This window comes from Desmodus rotundus, chromosome 1, assembly GCF_022682495.2.
Source record: "Desmodus rotundus isolate HL8 chromosome 1, HLdesRot8A.1, whole genome shotgun sequence".
Classification (NCBI taxonomy): domain Eukaryota; kingdom Metazoa; phylum Chordata; class Mammalia; order Chiroptera; family Phyllostomidae; genus Desmodus; species Desmodus rotundus.
The window spans coordinates 110907966-110930859 of record NC_071387.1 but is presented as its reverse complement, the minus strand read 5'-3'; the positions used below and the strand labels follow the sequence as shown (position 1 = coordinate 110930859).

The following is a 22894-nucleotide window of genomic DNA, read 5'->3' as shown; positions in this document are numbered from 1 at the left end:
AATTTAATTTTAAAAATCTGAGATTCATTCAAACATAAATGAATTAGAAGCCCACACTCTTGTGGGGGCCTGAATATTGCTCCATTTCCTCACCAAGCTGGGTTAAGCTCCTTACTCAGAATTTCCAAGTCCATTTTATTACAAGCCATTTTACTAGTGCTTTACACATTTTTTGCAGAATGCTCTAGGCAAGATTTTTTATGAGACAGGCTCTACAGTTCCTTTGAATTAAGCTCCATGATATTTTGGCAATGCCAAGCACCCCAAGGCCTTCATACTTGCTGTTGCCTCTATCTGGGACACCTTTCCCTAGGCTTTGCACAGCCAGATTCAGGTCACGGGCCAAATGTTACCTTCTCTGAAAGGCCTTCCCTGGCCATCCCTCTCTCATAGCTTGCACCTGACCCTGGACCTTCCAGTGTATATCTTGGCAGCACTTAGCACCATTCAAAACCATCACTGTGGTCTTTCCCAGTGTAAGCTCCATGAGAACATGGACTTCGTCGGTCTTGTTCATGGCTGTATTCCCAGTGGCTAGAACAGTGCGAGCACATAATAGGTACTCAGTTAATAATACAAGACTGAATAAATGAATGAAAGAGAAACAGCTGTGGGAGGAACAAGACAACAAAACCAGTGCTTTAGGACTACATTCGAGTTCTCCATGCTGGGAAAACTTAGGCACTTGATAAATGACCTCCAAAGAGGAGGGCATCCCCAAGCAAGTAGCTACCTAAGAAGCCAATAAAAGGTAAACTGAGGTTCTCAGAGAGACAACTCACTGAGAGGGAAGGAGAAAGCCCTATCAAACTTCAATTACTATTTGAGGGTAATGGCCTCCCTCTCAGGTCACCTAGACCCACTTTCCAGAACTTGGCAACCTCCTCCAGGAGATGAATCCCACAATTAAATCAAGAAGACACTTCAGAAGAATCTTGACTTCATAATTGTCCACCTACCCTGGGGCAGTTTATAATGAAGGTGCAGAGCTTAAAAGCCGGCCTCAGGCGTTTTCACCCAGAAGCTGAACCACCACACCTCTCAACCAGCATGGGTTAGAGGGGATGGACGCAGCCCCTGGCTGTGAGGAGAGGCAAGCAGCATGAAAGCAGCCCCATGCTCCCTCTGCAGCTAACTGGAGTTTAACCTCCTTACCTTCTCATTAAGCTTCTCCAAGGCAACCCCAATAAGCCAATTATACAAGCAGTCCAACAGCCTAGAAACTCTCAGGGAACTGGAAGGATAAGGACCAAAGTCTGGCCCAAAATCTCTTCTCTAGATTCTTCCACACCAATGGCTGTGTGACCTCGGCATCCAGGGGTCAACTGACAATGTCTGGAGGCATTTTTTTTGTCACCACAAGGGGAGGTGCTACTGGCATCTAGTCCGTCAAGCCCAGGGGTGCTTCTCAACATCCTACAATGCTCAGTACCGCCTCCCACAACAGAGAATTATCTGACCCCAGAGGTCAAGAGTGTCAAGGCTGAGAAACTGTGCTCCACCCCTAACACCCCACCCCAAACTGGCTTCCTCAAGCCTTCAAGAAATAAGTACCGGTTCCAACCTCCACCAAGAGAGACACTGCCCCAGTTTCCGTGCGAGGCTGGAGGATATACTCGCCTCAGGATGTTCAAGCCCTTGTCATTATCCACCCCCACATTATTAGCACTTTTTTCCCCCCAAAATGTTCAGGCAAGAATTTATGGGCTAGAGTTTTACTGACCATTAAGATCTGATAATAAAAGCTACACCTTATCCCGCCTCAAACATCTGGCACTAACATACAAATTAGAACTAGAGGCTTGTTTCAAATTCCTCTGACAACATGACTGTGCCAGAGCCAGGATGTCTGTGTCACCAGGCTAGTGACTCATGTAGGCCTCAGTCACTTCACCGAAAGGCTGGGATTTGAAGCGGAGGATGCCAACTCAAATACCTGCAGGTGCCAGATGGATTCCAGGAGTAAGAAAAGCAGACCGGGTGGGAAGGCACAATAAAGAAGGACAACAGATACTGGACCTTAGAATTGAAGTTGCAATAAGGAGGTGCAGGGATTGCGGCAAAATGAAACAACCCAGCTGACCACTACATATACTAAAGCAGGCCCCGTGCTATCCAATCTTTTCATTTTTCAAGAGAAGTCAGAAATCCAGACTTTTCTGTGAAATTTTACAATCAATTAAATATTAGCAATTACAGTAACACACAATTAAAATAAAGCCAAACCAGCACACTTGGCTACATATAATCCGCAGCTTGGAACTTGTACCTCAGACACTAAAATTGAAATGTTAATTAAGTCCACTGTGTGCAAGGCACTGGGTCCTAGGAAAAGGCAGATGGACAAGAAGACTCAGTCTGACCCTTGCATGATAAAATATCAGTAGTCAAATGTGGGAGCTGGAGGGCTCGGGCTACCTGAGTAGCCATTCGAGACAGGTGAGTAACTGTCATCCTTAGGGGTACCTGGAGAAAGGCTTCCACGCAGCTCAAAAGCCAATCCAGTACTTCATGTCATTCATTCATTCAACAAGTGTTTACTGAGCGCCTACGGTGTTCCAGACGCTGTTCTAAATGCTGGGATCATGGTCATATAAACAAACAGGCAAAAACTCCTGCCCCTGTGAAGCTGACGTTTTGGTGGGAGTTTATAGAGTAAAAAATTAAAATTAAAAAAAGTAAAAAAAATTGGTGTATTAGATGGTAGTAAAGAAGTGCAATGGGTGGGCCGTGGGAGAGCAGGAACTACAGGGGCGAGGTGACCTGTGAACAAAGAATTGAAGGTGAGAGAGCATTCCAGGCAGGGCACACAGCCAGTGCAGATGCTGACGTAGCCTTGGAGCCTGCGTGGCTGGACTGAGACAGCAAGGAGCAGGCAATATGGTTAGAGGTGGTGGCTCCAGACCCTGCCAGGCCTAGTAAGACTTCTGAGCCCTTAGCTTTTACGCTGAATGAAGTAGGAGTGGCTGAAGGGATTTAAGCAGGAGGACAGGATCCCTCTGGCTGCTGGTTTGGAACTAGACTTTGGGGGTCAAGGAGGAAAGCAGGGAGAGCCATGAGGAGGTAATGTCCAAATACAGAAGTGAGCCAATGGCTCCAGCCAGCGAGGTAGTGGGGAAGGCTGCAAGAAAATCTGCTAGATTAGATGTGGAATGAGAGGGAAAGCGGGGTTCAAGGATGATGCAGGCATGATCTTCTGAAGACAGAGCTGCTGCCATTCACTGAGATGGGGAGACCTGGGGAAGAGCGTCACAAGTTCCATTTGGGACTGGATAAGTTGAAGATACCCAGTGGAGATATCAGTTCCTAAAAGCTGAGTCCACCAGTGGAAAGATTTTTCATCCACCAACATGGTCCAAGCCCAGGGAACCCCAAGACTCTCTCACAAATAAAGCTGGTCCAAGACCTTCATTAGTTTCTGACAAACAGGCCAGCCACGGCTTCCTTCTGCAAGGCCCAGGGGCAACCCAGGGACCCCATATTAGGCCTCGCCCTACCCTGTTCTCTCAAAGGTCCCTCTTTTCTCCTTTCAAAGCCATTTACCTTACTACCTTGTCACACTGCCATACTGGGCCTCAGAGTCAACCTGTCTGAAGTGAGGTGAGTGGAGGGGAGGTCCCATTAGTTCAAAGGTCCCTTTGAGCTCTAACAATCCACAGGGAAGGGAAGGGAGGAAAATAATTGGAAGGAGTAGTGGACAAAAAGGAGAAGAAAAGAGGAAAGCAAAATGATAAGCCTGAAAACCAATGGTGTACTTGGGAGGTTGGAAAAAATTTTGGCTCTTCGTATAGTGTTGGGAGGCCATGGGGATCTATTAAGGCAGGAATTAGACTGACTCCAAGGCGAAACCTAACCTTAACAGGGATTTCTAAGAGCTTCTAAGATATTCCCCCTTCTCACGACCATTTGACAGCTAATTCAAATATTCAAGGGTTTCCGTTTCCTTTGAATGGAGGGTATTTCCATTGCAAATAGCACCAAGATCAAATATTAACTAGAGAATTCTAGTTGGTGTGAACTGCTCACAATTAGTGAGTGCTAACTGCATAATAAGCAGCAACATTCTCAGTTCATGTCAAGAATTGGCTTGTTCATTCCTCACATCACCACTATTCACTTGGTCCTATTAGGTTGGCCAAAACGTTCAGCTGAGGTTTTTTTCCCATAAGATGCCTCTGGTAGCACTTAGTTGTCTTTAACTTCATTTGAAACAATTTTGTTAAGATTATATTGGGACAGCTGTCACATCAGCGTGCATTTAAAAAAACATCAAAATGGTGACTTTTTGTGTAGTCATTTTAACAGTGAAGATGGAAGAAAATATGCAACATTTTCAGCATATTATGTTTTATTATTTCAAGAAAAGTAAAAAATGCAACTGAAATGCAAAAAAAAAAAAAAGATTTGTGCAGTGTATGGAGAAGGTTCTATGACCGATCAAACATGTCAGAAGTGGTTTGCGAAGTTTCGTGCTGGAGATTCTCACTGGATGATGCTCCATGATCAGGTGACCCACTGAAGTTGACAGCTATCAAATCGAGACACTAAGAACAATCGACATTATACCACGAGGGAGATAGCTGATGTACTAAAACTATCCACACCAATAAAGTTATTGGTGAAAATGAAAAATGTGTCTTTATTTTACGGAAAAAACTAAATGAACGTTTTGGCCAACTCAATATGTTATCACTCCCATTTTCTATGTGGGGAAACAGGCATGCAGCGGGGGAGCAACTCACCTAAGCTGCAGAGCCAGGTGAGTTGAACCCAAGGAATGCGAGCACTCACTCTGAGCCACCACATTACACTGCTTACTGATTTGTTTTATCTACTTTTCTACACTTTTTAATTTTTCTACACTGGCCATGCAAATTATTTTTTTAAAAATTATCCTTAGTTAATTCACAAGGAGAAGCCCAGGCCCATCTTCTCAGCCATCATTCAAATATCAGCCAAAGAATAGACCCTCCTACCAGCCCACACCCCACTCCAGACACCCCCAATGATAAAAGGCAGCCAAATAATGGCATACTCAATCCTTACTTTCCCTTTAGATAAAGAAGTTCCCCTTCTTTCACCCCAGAGAATTTGCCTGAGTGAAGGCAGTATGTCAGTGGAATCCTCACCATGGGCCATTTCCACACTCTGGTTTTTCTGGAAATTTCCTGGGGCTCAGAGGCAGGGACTGGCCCGGAAACAAAGCTCTAATAATAGTGTCACCTGGACTAGTCACCTTGATTTCTAAACACTTGTCCTTGATCAGGGAAGGAACCGAGCATGAGTGAATGGGTGATTCGACCCCATCACTACCCCCTGAATGAAAAGTGGGTCCAAAGGAAGGACAAGCAACTCAAAACATACAACTTCATCTTCAGAAAGAATAATAATAACCATTGTTTAACTCTGTGCAGGGCACAGGCTGAGCCACTTATATAAATGAACTCATGTACTTTTCCCAACCCTAAGAGGTTGGGAATTTTTTGGCCCCTGCCCCAATTTTACAGATGAGAAAACTGAGGCATGGAGAAGCAAAGGGCCTTGTCCAGCAGTGCAGTTATCTAACAGCTGGGTGGCCAGTCTCTCCTGGCCTAGAAAACATAAGCTACCTGCTTTCTGTTACATTTGGTTTCTCCTGCTATCTGGAAGTTCTTATGTCTCAGCTGCCTACTCTCAAACTCTGGTTCCAGGGCACCCTCAGAAACTGGGGCATCCAGTGAGTCCAGGTATCCAGGGGGAGGAGAGGCAGAGGGAAGTCTGCAAGGCCAAAGACTGAGGGAAGATGAAGGGCCTCGCAGAAGTGAAGGCCAGTCACTTGGCAATTTCTGTAGCAAAAAGTCCCTGCAAGGAGGAAAAAAACCCAACTGGTTTCCCAGATGAGCTTCTTAAACTAAATAAATGAAGGACACCCCCAAACACACTCGACTCTAGAAAACCTCATTAGTCATCAATCAAATGTACACCCTTATGCAGAATCTAATTACTTTACGGTTGCCTATTTTTCCCCCTATATCATGTGGATAAAAAGAAACAAGGAAATACTCCAGAATTCGCAGCAACACTACACCAGATCTCCATCTGCATCCTTGCAGAAATCATCTTACTGCTGTCCTAACTGGCACAGGAAACAAGGACTCCACAGGTTTTTCTCTCTGCTAGAGTCTCACTTGGCAACGGCCTGCTTTCTAATCACTACCAGACCCTGAATGCAAAGCTGTCTCCAGCCCTGATTCCACTGGCCTGAAAATGGGAGACTACCAAGGTGTGCTTGGTTGTGCTACAAAATGATACCCCTCGAAAATAAAGCTTTCCCATGGCACCCTCAATGATGACTTTTTCAACACTCCAAATGCAATTTGTAAGTAAAGGACCACAAAACAGGACAAGAAGGTATTTTTGGATGCTAATCACCAGTTCCTAAGAGCCAAGGGTGTTTCTCTCTCCTAATTCCTAAACAAAAGTGGAAAAACTATGATGTCCAGATCTGTGTATTGTGTTCACAAATAATCAAGATGGCCTGACACAGAAATGCCCTCCTGAAACAAAGGAGGAAATCGCATTAGAGGGAAGCTAAAGCCACAGACCCTGGGATTAAACCACAGAAAGCGGACTCCCAGGAGCCACCCTGGCTCAGCACCAAACATTCAGAAGAAAACTTGCTGGGGTTAAAAACAGGCAGAGGTCCCACACAGAGAAGCCTCAAATTACAGGCGTGGAAGGGCACACCCAAGGGTACCAGGGTCCTGGGCATGGTCAGCAGTACCCCAAACCTAGCGGAGGGTCAGGCCAGACATGGAAGGGGTGAGCAGCCCTATCTTCTTTCCGGGCTGTTCCTCAAACTTCCCCCAATTCTTCCCTTGTTCTCCCAAACACCTCCCAGAGTAATTAAGCTGGAAGAAAGAAAAAGATGACAAAAAGGTGTGATCACCTGAGTTATGTGGATGAAAAACAACTGGGGCAAACTTCAACCAATCACTGGGAAGCCCCTTTCTACAGCCAGAACCCCTCCTCAGCTCAGCCCTGACAACCCGTCCTTCTTTGTGAAAGGGGGAACCCAACCCACAAAAGGAGATAGGAGAACTTCAAAGCAGGGAGACAACCCCTTTTTACCGCCCTCCATCGCTGGCGTCCTCGTCATTTTTGATCGGAGAGGGAAACCCAAAGCAGGAAAGACCCCTCTTTTCGACCCCATCCCCCAGGCTCTGGCCCCTCAACTTTACCCCCCAAACCCCGGACCGGGGCACATGCAAACCTCCTCCCCCTCTTTACCCCACCCCCGCAAGCCTGCTTCCCAGGAACTGAATCATCCAAGTTTTCTTCATCAGCTGCACTCCCGAAGGGGCCAGCCGCAGGCTAGCGGGGGAACGCGGCGCTCGGGTAGGTAGCCAGTGCCCAGGGGCTGCCGGGCCGCCCGCCCAGGCTGGCGCTTCCCCCGGCGCCGGCCTCCCAGCCTGCCTGCCGGCCTCCCTCCCCGGCCCCACGCGGCCCGGGCGGCCGCCGAGCACGTACCCAGAAGGGATCGGAGCCATCGGCGCTGCAGAAGCCCCGGAGCGCCATACGGTGGGCGCAGGCACCGGCGAGCACCGGCAGGCTTGGGGTGGCGGGGAGGCGGGCGGACAGGCCCGGCTGCTGGCGGCGGTGGCGGCGGCAGTGGCAGTGAGGGCGGGAGGCAGCGAAGAGGGGGCCAGGGCCGCAACGCCATCTGATTGGCCAGCAAGTCACGGGGATGCAGCGGAACCGCCCAGCCCAGGCGCCCGGCTGCCCTAGCAGATTCTCGGCTTGCTCCCCGCGCGGAGCTAGGACCCGCGCCCGCCCGTAGGCGCCAAGGGCCTGGAGACCGCATTGGCGGTCCGCCTTATCCCTGATCCCCGGCGCCCAATGCCACCTCTATGGGTTCCAGATGGGTGTTCTACCCCTGCCGGGATCTTTGAGTCCAGACCGACCAATTTTCAAATCCTGCTGTAACAACGACGATGACCACAGCAACAGTAATAACAAACGGGAGAATATAACGTGTCCTCGGCTCTCTAGGAGCCTGGAGCGTCCCAAACACCAGCTGCGTCCTTATTGGATCCTCTGACTTCGCTTTCATGAAGGAGGAAAGCAAGGGGCAGTCAGGGTGGCTTTTCCAGGGTCACAGGCTAACCTAGCAGCTGACTCCAGAGCTGACACAGAAACGTAGGAGGTGATACCCTTACGAATCTTTTGGAGAAACAGGCTCAGAGAGGGGAAGTGATTTGCCCAAGATCACACAGCTGCCAAATAGTGGAAAGAGAATTCAAATCCATGACCAGTCTGATTCCAGAGCAATCATGGCGGGAGCGTTCCAATCGCCATCCCAAACAGCTATTGTCCCCCCATGCGTGCAAAGGATCTTGGCATTTTCTTGACCCTCTTTGAACAACACTCAGGAAATAGTCAGGTTATGGATCCTCACTTTAAAGGTAAAGAAACTGAGGCCTACACACAGCAATAGTTAACAAGTATTCACAGTCATGATGGGTCTTCCTAAGGCTGTGTTCTTAACAATGAACATGAGTTAACCTGGGTAATGGTCACAACAACTCTATGAGGTAAATCATGTTATTATCCCCATTTTGAAGATGAAGAGACAAGTTCAGCAAGGAAAAATAATTTGTCAGGATATGTAGATAGAATGTGGCTAAACAGACTTTGGACCCAGGCAGGCTGATTAGGAAGCAGGGAATCTGTAATGCTAACCATTCTGCCATATTGCCTCAGAACTGTTTAATGCACAGGCCACCGGTGGCAGAGGAGCTAGGGCTGGGGCCGGAGAGTCTAGGCTTTCACTGTGACACCAGCAATGCCTTTCTTCCCTCCTCTCCTCCTTAATCCCTTGACTAATGAGTAGTTTCCATTACATACAGACACACACGCGCGCACACACACACACACACCAGCTGCACCAACTAAAACAGGAATACGGATTAAATTTGAGACCCTCCCACCAAAGGACCTAGTGAGAGAGGGAGAGGGGAAGAGGGGGGATTGTTTCCCATGATTTTTTTATTGGCCCAGGTTCCCTTCAGGGTGAGTGAGTTTTAAGGGGTTAATTAATTTCAGGTGATAGTGTTCCATGTGCTGTTGCTTTAACATTTATACATTCAACAAACACTTATTAAGCATCTGCTGTATGTCAGGTCTTACTAGGAACAACATTAAGTTGCTGCTCTTATGGAGCTTTAAGTGTTGAGGTTTCTTGTGGGGGGTTTTAATGCCTTTTTATGGTAGGGGAACAGGTTATCAAATAATCACATAAAGAAAGGGGTATTTACAGCTATGATAAATGCTAGGTGGAACAAGTTGGAGTAAGAGGGCCCAAAAGGGTCCTAGACAGCTGGTGATGAAAGTCAGGGAAGGTTTCCTGGAGGACAGAGTTTTTGAGCTGAGATACAAGTGATGAGTCTGATTTTGTGAGGCCTGGGTTATATTCCAGGCTGAAGAAAACAGCTTATAGAAAAATAAAGAACCAGGACAGACCAGGTCCTCGAGAGAATCTGAAGACCGTCTGGGTGATAGGAATCCAGAGAGAGAATCAGAAGGGATCAAAAAGGGCCAGAGCACACAGGATCTTGTTAGCCAAGGGCGGGATTTCAGCTTGGCTCCAAGAGCAATGAGAAGGCCCCTGGTGGGTTCTAGGCAAGGCATGAGACAGAATTACGAAATCCAAACATAATTCATTCACTCTTTTAATGGATATTTATTGAGCAAGCATATAAAAAGGTGCTCAACATCATTAGTCATAAGGAAAATGCAAATAAAACCCCCGTGAAATACCATCACACACCCATCAGAATGACTGAAACAAAATGCCAAATGTTGGCCCAGATGAGGAATGACTCAAACTCTCACACTCCGTCAGTGGAAGTGTAGATTGGTTCGAGCGCTTTGGAATACAGTCTGGCAATTTCTACTAAGAATAAACATCCAACTGCACAGAGACACAGCAATTCCACTCCTATCTGAGAGAAAAGCATGCTTATATCCATCAAACGACAGCTACAAAAAATGTTCAGAATAGCTATACTCAAAATAGCCAAAACTAGAAGCAACCTAAACACCCATCGATAGTCAAAATGATAAAGTGTGGCATAATGACATGATTGCTTACTACACAGCAACTTTTAAAAGGATCAGATTATTAGCACATAGAACAACAATACAGATGTATCCCATAAAACATCATACAGAACAAAAGAAGCCAGACACAACAGTGCATTTTCCATAAACCTATTTAAATGAAGTTCAAGAACAAGCAATAGTAACAGATGCTGATTGAAGTCAGAATAATGGTGACTTTAAGGGGTCTGATTAGGAAGGGGTACAAGAGAGCCTGCCTCAGACCTGGAAATGTTCTATACCTCAATCCAGTGGTAGTTACATGGTTCTTACACACACACACACACACACACTTTAAAATTCATTGAGCTGGGTGTTTAAGGTTGCTGTACTTTACAAAAGTTATACCTTATATTCAAATTTAAAATAGAGCCCTGGAAGGTGTGGCCCAGTGGATTGAGCACTGGCCTGCGAACCAAAGGGTCCTCGATTCATTTCCCAGTCAGGGCACATGCCTGGGTTGCGGGCCAGGTCCCCAGTAAGGGGTGCATGAGAAGCAACCACACATTGATGTTCCTCTCCCTCTTTTTCTCCTCTGTCTAAAAATAAATAAATAAAATCTTTTTTTAAATGTACATAGAAAATAAATAAATTAAATAAAAATATCACCGGGGCCGACCATGTGCCAGGCACTCTGTTAGGTGCTGTAGACACAGCAGTGCACAAAACAAAGATCACTGTCCCTGTGAGGGGGACGCAGAGGACACACCAAACAAATGAGTATATCTCCCCCCCCACTTTAGTGAGAGGGAAGTCCTGAGAATTTGAAGGAAAAGTTCTAGGGGATTTCTAGGGAAGAGCCTCTACACTGATTCAGAAGAGCATAGCAAGCCATCATATGGTTGTGAGAAATAAAATAGAGTCACTACAGTTGAGCTGCTAAATTCCTAAAATCAAGGAGGTTGAAGCCTAAGGAAATAATTCTATTCTTGTTTGAACTATTCTAAGAACTTAATCTGTTGAACTTCCCAGTCCTGCGTTAATAACTGGATACATTGGGTTAGCCAAAAAGTCTGTTACATTTCTTTCCATAAAATAAGACACATTTTTCTTTTTCACCAATAACTATTGATTTGGATATTTTGAGTATGTTGGCTATCTCCCACTAGTGGATTCTAGGGGGTACAGGCCAGAGGTGCTGCTAAACATCTTTCAATGCATAAGACAACCCCACAGCAAAGAATTATTTGGCCAAAATGTGAATAGTACCAAGAAACTTCGCAAACCACTTTTGACATATTAAATCACCTTCACAGTACCTTCTTCATACACTGCACAAATCTTTTTTGGCATTTCAGTTGCATTTTTACCTTTCTTGAAATAATAAAGCATAATACACTGAAAATGTTGCATATTTTCTTCCATCTTCAACATTAAAATGGCTGCACAAAATTCACCAATTTTGATACGTTTTTTAAAAAATACACACTGAGAAGGACAACTCTGGTCAAGACAGCAGCATGGGTAAACACAGCTCACCTCCTCACACAGCCATACCAAAATTACAACTAAAATATAGAACCATCACTAAGAACTGTCAGAAAGAGAGTTTAATGGAAGTCTGACAACTATGGAATTAAAGAAACCACATCCATCCAGACTAGTAGGAGGGGTGGAGACACGGAACGGGCTGGTCCCACAGCCACGTGTGGTGAATAAAATTCAGGAGGGATATCTCAGAAGCAAGGAGTCCCTGCCCCATACCAGGCCCCCTAGCCCAGGGTTCCAGTGCCAAGGAGAGAAGTCCCCATAACTTCTGGCTGCAAAAACCAGCAGGGATTGAGTCAGTGGAAGAAACTCTGGAGTCCCAAGCAGTTCACCTTAAAGAATCCACATGCAAACTAACTCAGGTATACTCTCTCTGAGCTCCAGCACCACTGGGGTAGCAGCTTGAAGACACCAGTGGCACACAGGGAGGAACTGAAGTGTCTGGCATCAAGGTGAGAGCTGAGGGACAGCTTTCTCCCAAGCAGAAAAGCAGGTAAAGGCTATTGCCACTTTTCTGAGCCCTCCCTACATGGAGCCACAGAGCCAGCAGGCGGGTGCCATATCTGAGACTCCATCAACTTGGCTAATACTGTTTGCCCTGCCCTGGAGGTCTCCTGAGACTCCATCCCACCCAACTTGGAGGCCCATACAAACTATTAACCATGATTTTTCCATATGAATGGCTGATCTTGGCTAATGCTGCACAACTTCCTAAATCCTATCAAACAAGCAACAGCTAAGTGGCCCCAGGCCTAGCACTAGCAGCATCCAGCCTAGGTTCACAGCTCGGCTTCCCCTGGTACCCTCCAAGCCCAGCACAAGTAGCAGCTATCTCAGATGCTTTATAGCTCATGCAGGGTGGCCCTAGGCAGAGCACAGGTGGGCGCTGACCTCGGCCTGCACCACTCGGGGAAACCCCAGAGCCTGCATATCCACTGGACAGCTACAGACCACGTCAGAGTACCAACACCCTGTCCCTGCACAGCTGATCCTCCACGGAGGGAGGAGCTTGGTGGTCTGTGGTCCCAGCCAGTCCTTGAAGCTGACTGTCCCGGGTAAATCCCTCCCATTGACCTGCTAATAACAATCAAGGCTCAACCACAAGAGGAGGGTGTACTCAGCCCACATGAAGGGTGTACCCTGAGTATCCAATTTGAGTCATAGGGGAGGCTATGCCACCAGACCCTACAGGATACCTACTACATTAGGCCACACTACCAAGACATGGAGTCACAGCAGCTCTACCTAATGCATAGAAACAAATACAGGGAGGCTGCCAAAATGAAGAAACAAAGAAAAATGGCCCAAATGAAAGAACAGATCAAAACTCCAGAAAAAGAAATAAGCAAAATGAAGATAAGCAATCTATCAGATGCAGAGTTCAAAACACTGGTTATTAAGATGCTCAAGGAACTTAGTGAGGTCCTCAACAGCATTAAAAAGATCCAGTCAGAAATGAAGGATTCACTAATTGAAATAAAAAACAATTTACAGGGAAACAAACAATAGTAAAGTGGATGAAGCTGAGAATCAAATCAATGATTTGGAACATAAGGAAGCAAAGAACAATGAATCAGAACGATAAGAATAAAAAAGAAAAAAATGAGAATAGTGTTAGCAGTCTCTGGGACAACTCCAAGTATTTCAACATTCGCATCATAGGGGTACCAGAAGGAGAAGAGAAAGAGCAAGAAATTGGAAATCTATTTGAAAAAATAATGAAAGACAACTTCCCTAAATTGGTGAAGGAAATAGAAATAAACATGCAAGTCCAGGAAGGACAGGGAGTCCCACACAACATGGATGCAAAGAGGCCCACTCCAAGACATATCATAATTAAAACACCAAAGGTTAAAGATAAAGAGGGAATCTTAAAAGCAGAAAGAGAAAATTAGTTACCTGTAGGGGAGTTCCCATAAGACTGTCAACTAATTATCAAAAGAAACTTTGCAGGCTAGAAGGGATTGGCAAGAAATATGCAAAGTCATGAAAAGCAGGGACCTACAACTAAGACTGCTCTATCCAGCAAAGATATCATTTAAAATCAAAGGGCAGATAAAGAGCTTCCCAGACAAGAAAAAACTAAAGGAATTCATCATCACCAAACCATTATTATATGAAATGTTAAAGGAACTTAAGAAAAATAAGAAAATCAAATCTATGAACAATAAAATGGCAATAAATACATACCTATCAACAATTGAATCTCAAAAACAAACTAAGCAAACAAGAAGAACAGACAGAATCATGGAGACAGAGAGCATTTTGATGGTTGCCAGATGGGAGGCAGGTGTAGGGGAATGGTGAAGAGGTGAGGGGATTAAGAAGTACACATAGGTAGTTACAGAATAGCCATGGGGATGTAAGTACAGCACAGGAAATAGAGTAGCCAAAGAACTATACACATGACCCATGACATGAACAATTGTGGCAGGACTGCCTGACGGAGTAGGTGTATTGTGTGGAGGGGGGCAAAAGGGGAAAAATTAAGACAACTGTAGTACTATAACCAATGAAATATAATTTAAAAAACAAAAATAAAATAAAATGCATGCCGATATGACAACAGTCACAATGTGAGCTAATAAAACTGTTTTGAATGAAGTTAAAGACAACTAAGCACTACTAGAGCCATCGTATGGAAAAATGAAACAAAATTTTTGGCCAGCACAATACATCAGACCTCCAGGTAACCCTCTGATTACCCCAGAAGAACTAAAGAAAGAGTGTTCATATATCCAGACCACCTGACATCCAGGAGCCTGGCCACCATCCAGGTAGAGGACTTCCATCTCAAACCAGGCCAGAGGCTAAGAATGCAGGACTGATTCTTCTCAAGAGTGTACTGCTTACTACTAGAACTCTTAGCTTTTCTTTGTTCTTCAGAACACTCTGTGTACTGCTTAGTTGTGTTTCCAGTTTGCAGACTGCCTAAGGCCCTTGAAACACCTTTATCATTTATTTCTAGCCAAAGTCTCAGGCTCTTTTTGAGTCCATTCCAGAGTTGCCGATTCTTTCTTTCAACCACAACAATGACTAATAACTGCCAGTCCTTATTGAGCATGTATGCTGTGCCAGGCTCTGTGTGGCCTCACTGCTTGCCCACCACAACCCTATGCATCAGGGACTGTGACTATGTTGATTTTACGGAGAGAGATGGAGACTCACAGACGTTAAGGGCTCACTCAAGGTCACTAACTAGTGGGTGGCAACATGGATTTTGAACTCAGGAGCACTACCCTTCTCTGCTGAGTCCATAGGAATGTTAAAGAAGGTCTTTGACAAAGGAGAAACTGAGAGGTCAGGACTGAACTGATAGGACCAGGTTCCATAAAGACCAGAAAGGCAGCCTTCATGTGGGCCAGTGGCAACGGTTCTGCTTGGCCCGAAGACTCTCCAAGGGCCATGTGCAAGGATAGGGTTTTTGTTTTTATTTTTGTTTAGCTTTTTATCATACGTACTTTCAAACATAAAGAAAAGTAGAAAGAGCTGTAATTTAAACAAACCTGTGCTCACTGCCCAGCTTCAACAATTGTTACCACTTTGCCATTTTTATCCTTTTCTACACGTGTAAACTATATTAATTTCCTTTTTTGTAAACATTTCAAAGTAATTAGACTTCATGACATTTTACCCCTAAATATTTTAATAAATATCTCCAAGAGATCATGAAATACCCACTACTCCAGTGTCACACTTAACAAAATTCCCTATCAGTCTAATACCCAATTCATATACAGATTTACCCAATTTCACCAAAAGGTTTTGGTGGTTTTTTTTAAAGCTGATGTTTTCAAGGCGCCTGATTGTTTTTAGCCCAATCAGAAGAGGCCACCAGGGACAAGCCTGTATTCTGACAAAGCCAGAATCTTTACAAAGAGGGAGAGCAAAGGTCAGAGCAATTATGGGATGCCTTACCAAAGGAAGGGGGGAAAATCAGTTATCAGAAGATTTGGGGAAGGGTCAGGTTTTGGTGAAATTTTTAAAAACCAGAGTTTTGATGGGCTTAAAAGAAAACAGGGCTGTGAGTAAAGGGTGGCTGCCAGCTGGGACTGAAGAGTGGACCCAGGGTCCTGTTTCCCTGAAACCACAAAGTTGAATAAATGGGGACCCTTGTGTTCCGAAGCTCTGTAGTTGGGGTGGCAATCAAGGCAGCTTCTTGGTCTCCAAGTGACTTCGATCTTGCAGGCAAGAGAAAGATATTTCATTTGTGCCGATACAATTTCAAACTGATTTTAGAGAATAGTTTACCAGCAAATGAGAAAGCAGTGGTTGCTCAGAGAAGCGGGTCACTCTGGCACATGACAGCTGCAGAGTCCTTTGTGGCTAGCTTTACCTGCGTCTGTTACCCCAGGGTGAAACACGGCCAGGCTGTTTCACTGTCTCAGTCAGGTCCAGTTTCTACTTCCTCACCTTCAGGATCGTGCACTGCATTTAGCTGTTTTGTCTCTTAAGAGGCTTTTAATCTAGAACAGATTCCCCACCTTTTTTTGAAATTATTGTTTATTCTATTATAGTTGTCCCCTTCCTCCATTTTTTTTTTACATTGTCCTGTTGAAGAGACCAAGCCAATTATACTTGAGAATATCCCACATTCGGGATTTCTCCTTTTGTATCTTCATTGGCATTGTTTAATTTATTCTTCGGTTCCTCATATTTTCTATAAACTTTAGATCTAAAGGTTTGGTTAGACACAGGTTAGTTAACATTCTTTCCAGAACAAGTGCTCTCAGCAAGGATGGTGTTAAGAGGACCTATTTCCATGTAGATTTACCATCCAACCCACTCTTAGATATTTAACCATGAGAAATGAAAACAGACTCCGCACAAAGACTTGAACTTGGATGAGTACAGCAGCATGATTCATCATAGCCCAAACTGGACACACCTGAATCTCCATCAGCAGGTGAATGAGAAACAACTTTCTGTATAGCTATACAATGACTACTACTCAGCAACAAAAAGGAACTACACCTTCCAGGGTCTCCGAATCATTATGCCAAGTGAAAGGAACCACATGCAAAGAACCACATATTGTATGTAGTGACAGAAAGTGGACCAGTGTTTACCTAGAAGTAAGGGTAAAGGGTGATTTACTACAAATGGGCACAAAGGAATTTTCTGGAATGATGGAAATTTTCTTTCTATATCTTGGATATAGTGGAGATTACATGGTCATATACATTTGTCAGAACTCATCAAAGTGGATACTTTAAATGTGTATGCTGTATCATATTAATTTGTATCTCAATAGAAGAGAAAGGGAGAAAATCTGTTTAGATCTCAGCTTGTTTGCGTTCTCTCCCCTAAAATGGATTTACCTGAGAAAGTGCCTGAGGTCAAAGGTGTTCCCTCCTTCACCCCTGTCCTTCCTCCACTTCACGAAAATAGGGCAATGCTCCCCACTCATGTGGAAACGTACTAAGGTGCCACACGTTACAGTGTAGAAACCTGGGTGCCAAACAAAGGCTTAGTGTGAAATAACAATGTGTAGCTAGGAAAGAGAATTACCCTAAAGACCAGATAACAAATCCTTTTGCAATTCCCATGGTTTCTATTTTGCTTTCAACCAACTTGAAATCACCTGCACTGCTTGTCGGGTGATTGATCCTTACAGACAATTTCTGACAATGGATCAGAATGTGATATGTGGTGAATCAGAGGGGAGTTCAAACATGTATGACCTTGAATTACTTAGCTATAACAAATTTCCACTCCAGTATCCTGTTTATGTGTAAAACATTTCTTACTATTGGCTGCTATAAAAACAAAAAATCAGAATAATGCTTCTTCCAAATTCTTTCCCATTCCAGCAATAAACAATATTCATCCACAGATAAACCTGGAAAACTACACAAAAAATAATTAGCCCCATTCATCTTATTAAAAGACTCACTTAGATTAAGACAGACTTTTTAATGTATAACAATCACTAATCACAATGTTTTGATCAATTATACAATAATGATCTTTGTAATGATAATTCAGAAAAAAATTTAACACTCAGAGCCTTATGAATACAGGATGGTTTTCAAAATTAGAGCCTTGGGAAATCAGAACTTATTAAAAAATATACATACATGACTTTATATAAGCATTTTTGTTACATGGAAGTATGATCAGGTGATTTATTTTAAAAAGAATTTCAAGTATACTACAGTAGGATAGAAGTGTGTGGGAAAAGTGAAGTGGAAATAGAAGTTCAAGGAGAAAAAAGAATGAGGTAAAACCTCCAACAGTTAAGGAAATTTCTTGTATTTTTCCCACAAAAATTTCCATATATTTTCATAATGTATAATTATGGTCATGGATTTTTTTTAAATAATGATGGTAGATATATTTAAAAGTGTGAAGTAAAGTTATATTCTAAAATGTAGATATTGTATAATTGGGAAATTAGACTTTGCAACTATTTAAACTTATGATAAACCAATTTTAGATGTCAACTTAAAATGTGCAAGGAAAGGACATATAGTTCTTAGAAATTCTAGGAAACTTCCGGCCAAGATGGAAGCATAGGTAGACTCACTGTGCCTCCTCGCACAAGCAAAAGAAGGACAACAACAATTTAAAAACAAAAAATAACCAGAACTGACAGAAAATCAAACTGTATGGAAGTCTGACAACCAAGGAGTTAAAGAAGAAACATTCATCCAGACTGGTAAGAGTGGGGGAGATGGGCAGCCAGGCAGAAAGGACTTGCCGCAAGGCCGCGGCTGGCAGACCCAGTGAGGCAGCAGCTGGTGGAGCTGGTGGTCCCTCATTCACGTGTGGATAAACCGGGAGGAATAACTGGGGAATGAGACAGACCACACAACCCAGGGCTCTAGTGCAGGAAATAAAGCCTCAAACCTCTGACTGAAAATACCTGTGGGGGTTGAGGCAGCAGCGGGAGAAACTCCCAGCCTCACAGTAGAGTTCGTTGGAGAGACCCACAGGGTCCTAGAACATACACAAGCCCACCCACCCCGGAATCAGCACCAGAAGGGCCCAATTTACTTCTGGTAGTGGGGGAAATGACTGAAATCCAGCAGAGAGCAGAGCAAGTGTCATTGTTCCCTCTCCAACCCCTCCCCCACATACAGCATCACAGAGAAGCCACATAGGTTACCCCGCCCTGGTGAATACCTAAGGCTCCACCCCTTACTATGTAACAGGCACGCCGAGACCAAAAAATGGTCCAAATGAAAGAAAAGATCAAAGCTCCAGAAAAAATACAACTAAGCGACGAAGAGATAGTCAACCTTTCAGATGCGCAGTTCAAAACACTGGTAATCAGGATGCTCACAGAATTGGTTGAATTTGGTTGCAAATTAAGATGAAAAAAATGAAGGCTATGCTAAGTGAAATAAAGGAAAATATACAGGGAACCAATGGTGATGGGAAGGAAACTGGGACTCAAGTCAACGGTGTGGACCAGAAGGAAGAAAGAAACATTCAACCAGAAAAGAATGAAGAAACAAGAATTCAAAAAAATGAGGAGAGGCTTAGGAGCCTCCAGGACATCTTTAAACATTCCAACATCCGAATCATAGGGGTGCCAGAAGGAAAAGAGGAAGAACAAGAAATGGAAAACTTATTTGAACAAATAATGAAGGAGAACTTCCCCAGTCTGGCAAAGGAAATAGACTTCCAGGAAGTCCAGGAAGCTCAGAGAGTCCCAAAGAAGTTGGACCCAAGGAGGAACACACCAAGGGCCATCATAATTACACTACCCAAGATTAAAAATAAGGAAAGAATCTTAGAAGCAGCAAGAGAAAAGGAGACAGTTACCTACAAAGGAGTTCCCATAAGACTGTCAGCTGATTTCTCAAAAGAGACCTTACGGGCAAGAAGGGGCTGGCAAGAAGTATTCCAAGTCATGAAAGGCAAGGACCTGCATCCAAGATTACTCTATCCAGCAAAGCTTTCACTTAGAATGGAAGGTCAGATAAAGTGCTTCTCAGATAAGGTCAAGCTAAAGGAGTTCATCCTCACCAAGCCCTTATTATATGAAATGCTAAAGGGATTTATCTAAGAAAAAGAAGATAAAAAATATGAACAGTAAAATGACAGCAAATTCACAGTTATTAACAACCACACCTAAAACAAAAACAAAAGCAAACTAAGTAAACAACTAGAACAGGACAGAACCACAGAAATGGAGATCACATGGAGGGTTATCAACAGGGGAGTGGGAGGGGGAGAGAGTGGCAGATGAGTTGGTCAAGGTAAGTCTCTCAGAGGAAGTGACATCTGAACTGAGACCTAAATGCTGAAGGTGTCAGCAACCAGTAAATCTGGGAAAGAGAATGTCAGGCTGAAGAAACAAGTCAAAGAGCCAGTGGCAGGAACAAGCATGGTGTGTTCCAGGAATAGATAGAAGACGCTTGTGGCAGAAACGTGGTGAGTGGGAGGAGTGTAGAGAAGGGAAGCTGGGATCCTCTAGGCTGTGCTGTGGAGTCTGAATTTTATTCTAAAGATGATAGGAATCTTTTAGAACAGAGTTTCTCAACCTCCACCCTATTAACACTTGGCCCAGATAATTCTTTGTGAACGGGGTTGTCCTGAACACTGTAGCATTCCTGTCCTCTACTCACTAGCTGCCAATAGCATCCCACCTCAGTCGTGACAACCAAAAATATCTCCAGACACCGCCAGCTATCCCCGGGGGCCGGGGAGGCAATCCATCCCTAGAATGTGATATTACACAGCCACCGGTAATGGTGATGCCAGTCTACATCTGATGAACAGGACGACGCCCATGACCCCAGGGACGCATGGCATATTGAACACACTTTATTTCTGTTCCCTCCCATAACCTCCCTGAAACAACCTTCAAGGAATAAGAAAGGTCAAAGTTAATGAGGAAAAGGAAAATGGGAGAGGAAACAGATGAAGGGTGCCAACAAAATTTTAGAAGGTGGAAAGCAGGTGGTAAGTAAACTAGCAGAACACAGAGATGGAAATAAGCTAATCCCTACCATGGAAGCCAGAGGCAGCTGGGAGACTGAAAATGTCCGTTACCTGTGGAGGCTGTGATGAGCTGTGTGGAAGTCAGTGTAAGGACAAGGTTAGGCTCTTCCCTGCCCATAGAGCGGGTGACTACCTCTTTCTGAGCCATAGTATAAGACAAAAAGTTTTAGAGTCTTCATTTGGGAAGGGGCACACAGAGGGTGGAATGAGTCATGGAACTGAAAACCGGAGCAGTAAGGAGAGTGTACCTAGGAACAGTGAGATTCCCAAGCTTTTGAACTGTGTGGATTTTGAAAAACCATGTACACCTATGTTTTCAAATGAAAAATAATTAAGATTTTTAAATCAGTATATCATCATTATTCAAACATTGAAACCATAAAAAGGTACACAATGGAAAGTCTCCCTCCCACTTCTATGTTCATTCACATAATCCCAACCCTCTCCAACAGGTAACTGCTGTTACTAGCTTCTCATCTCTCCTTCCAGAATTCTTCCCCCCCACCCCCTCCCTTCCAGAATTCTTCATACATATGTTGTAACGTATTATTTCCTCCTGGTATGGTCTGAATATTTGTGCCCCTCCCCCTACCAAATTGCTGAGTCTGCAAATCCTACAAGTGCTGGTTAAGGGACATCTCTGGGGAGATGTTCTTCAGTGTTACACTGTGTTCTCTCTAGAGCCCCGCCCCCTTTTTTTTTTTTTTACTTTTGATCATCATTTATTAACTTACAAAGAGCCAGGCTCTGTATATGCTAAGCACTTTCTATACTTGGCCTATTTTGTCTTTTCATCACTTTAGCAACACAATGATAAAATGTAGTTTAGATTTTTTTTTTTTTAATGGAGAAATGTTGCCTGGCCAGCAACCCTGCAAGATGGGTATTATTGTCACACAATTTATTCAAGGGAGGAAACTGAAGTCTGAGAAGTGACTTGACCAGGCCTAGGGAACCTTAAGGCTCTCATGCTTGGCCACTAAGCTAAAGGCGCTCTGGATCAACACTTTACCTCCAGGGGATGTGTGTGGCTGGAGCTGGACATGCATGAGGGTTTACCCTGGAAGAAGATTTAGAGGAGATTTGATACAGTCTTCGAATATTTCAGGGGCCATCATGTGGAAAAAAGATTAGCCCTGTTTTCTATTGCTCCTGAGAATGGAGCTGGATTACTAGGTGGAGTGAGGTTGCAGGAAAGCAGGCTTTGGCCCAGTGATACAATGCACATGCTGGAAGTAACAAGAACCCTGTTAGTGGTGATTTATCCTGAAAACCAAAGAGGGGAAGTTTGAGCCCAGACCCTGACAAGAAAGTAACTGGAGAGGATTGCTGCCTTGGGATGGAACTAGGACGAGAACAAAAGGAACTTTTATGTCCCTTTTAACTTTAAAATTCTATACTTGCACATATTAGTTCAGCAGTTTAGGGAAGTTGGGATCCTCCCCACCCCCACCCTGATTTTACCAGTCCTGATTGCGCCGTCTCATACACTCTTGGTGGCAGTATAAATGGGTACAGTCTTTTTGGAAGAGCTGTTGGTAGTACCTATTACTATTTAGACTGTTCATACCTTTTGACTTAGCAATTCTATATGGAAGAATCTATCCTATAAGTGCACAAATATGCAAAGATATTTGTCCAAGGATATTGACCCACGGTATGGTTATAACAGTAAAAGTTTGGCAACAACCTAAGTATCCCTCAGAAGGAGACTGGTTAAGTGAATGGTGATGGGTAGCAGACATATCATGCACTGTATTAATGATCCAGGCTCTGCTGTAGGCCCTAAGGATTCAAATATGAGCATGAGTGACAAAGGCCCCCATGCTGTGGACGTCTTCCTTAGCAGGGAAGATGTCACACAATAAGCAAACATACTTCATGAGTAAATCACACTGTATTAGAAGTTAGTAAGGGCTGTGTTGAGAATTTGGGAATGTAAGGTAGAGGTGGGTGTGTGTTACAATTTTAAGTTGGGTTAGGCCATACCCAGAAGGCCCTAGAAGAACAATAGCTATTGTTCATTTTAGTCCTGCAATTAATAAAAGCTCACAAAACATTTATCTACAGAAGATGCCTAAAAGCATTTCAGTCTGGAAATGAAGAGTGGGAGGGCTTGGGTGCTGGTGACTCTTTTATCTGTCTCCCCTGAAAGGAGTCAAAACATCTCAGCCAAGGGCAAGGTCCCTGCCAGAGTGTCCTGTTTGCCTGGGCACCTTTGTAGCAATCTGCTCATATGTTTCCATCACTTTAACTGTGGGTGGGATGCTCCTCAGCTCCCTTTGTCCTTGATAAAGGCCTACAGGGCCTC

At 44.1% G+C, this 22894-nt stretch overlaps 1 protein-coding gene across 2 annotated transcripts in view; it reads right to left on the bottom strand.

Annotated features, from left to right (window-relative positions):
• The window catches only part of ABCC1 (ATP binding cassette subfamily C member 1 (ABCC1 blood group)), a 137290-nt gene extending 129628 nt beyond the window's left edge, over positions 1 to 7662 (bottom strand). For both annotated transcript variants that reach the window (XM_053929491.1, XM_053929494.1), the window contains exon 1: positions 7510 to 7662. In XM_053929491.1, coding sequence (XP_053785466.1) covers positions 7510 to 7557 — 48 coding nt within the window. In that variant the 5' untranslated portion in view covers positions 7558 to 7662. The remainder of the gene's footprint in view (positions 1 to 7509) is intronic.
• Positions 7663 to 22894: the final 15232 nt, after the last annotated feature.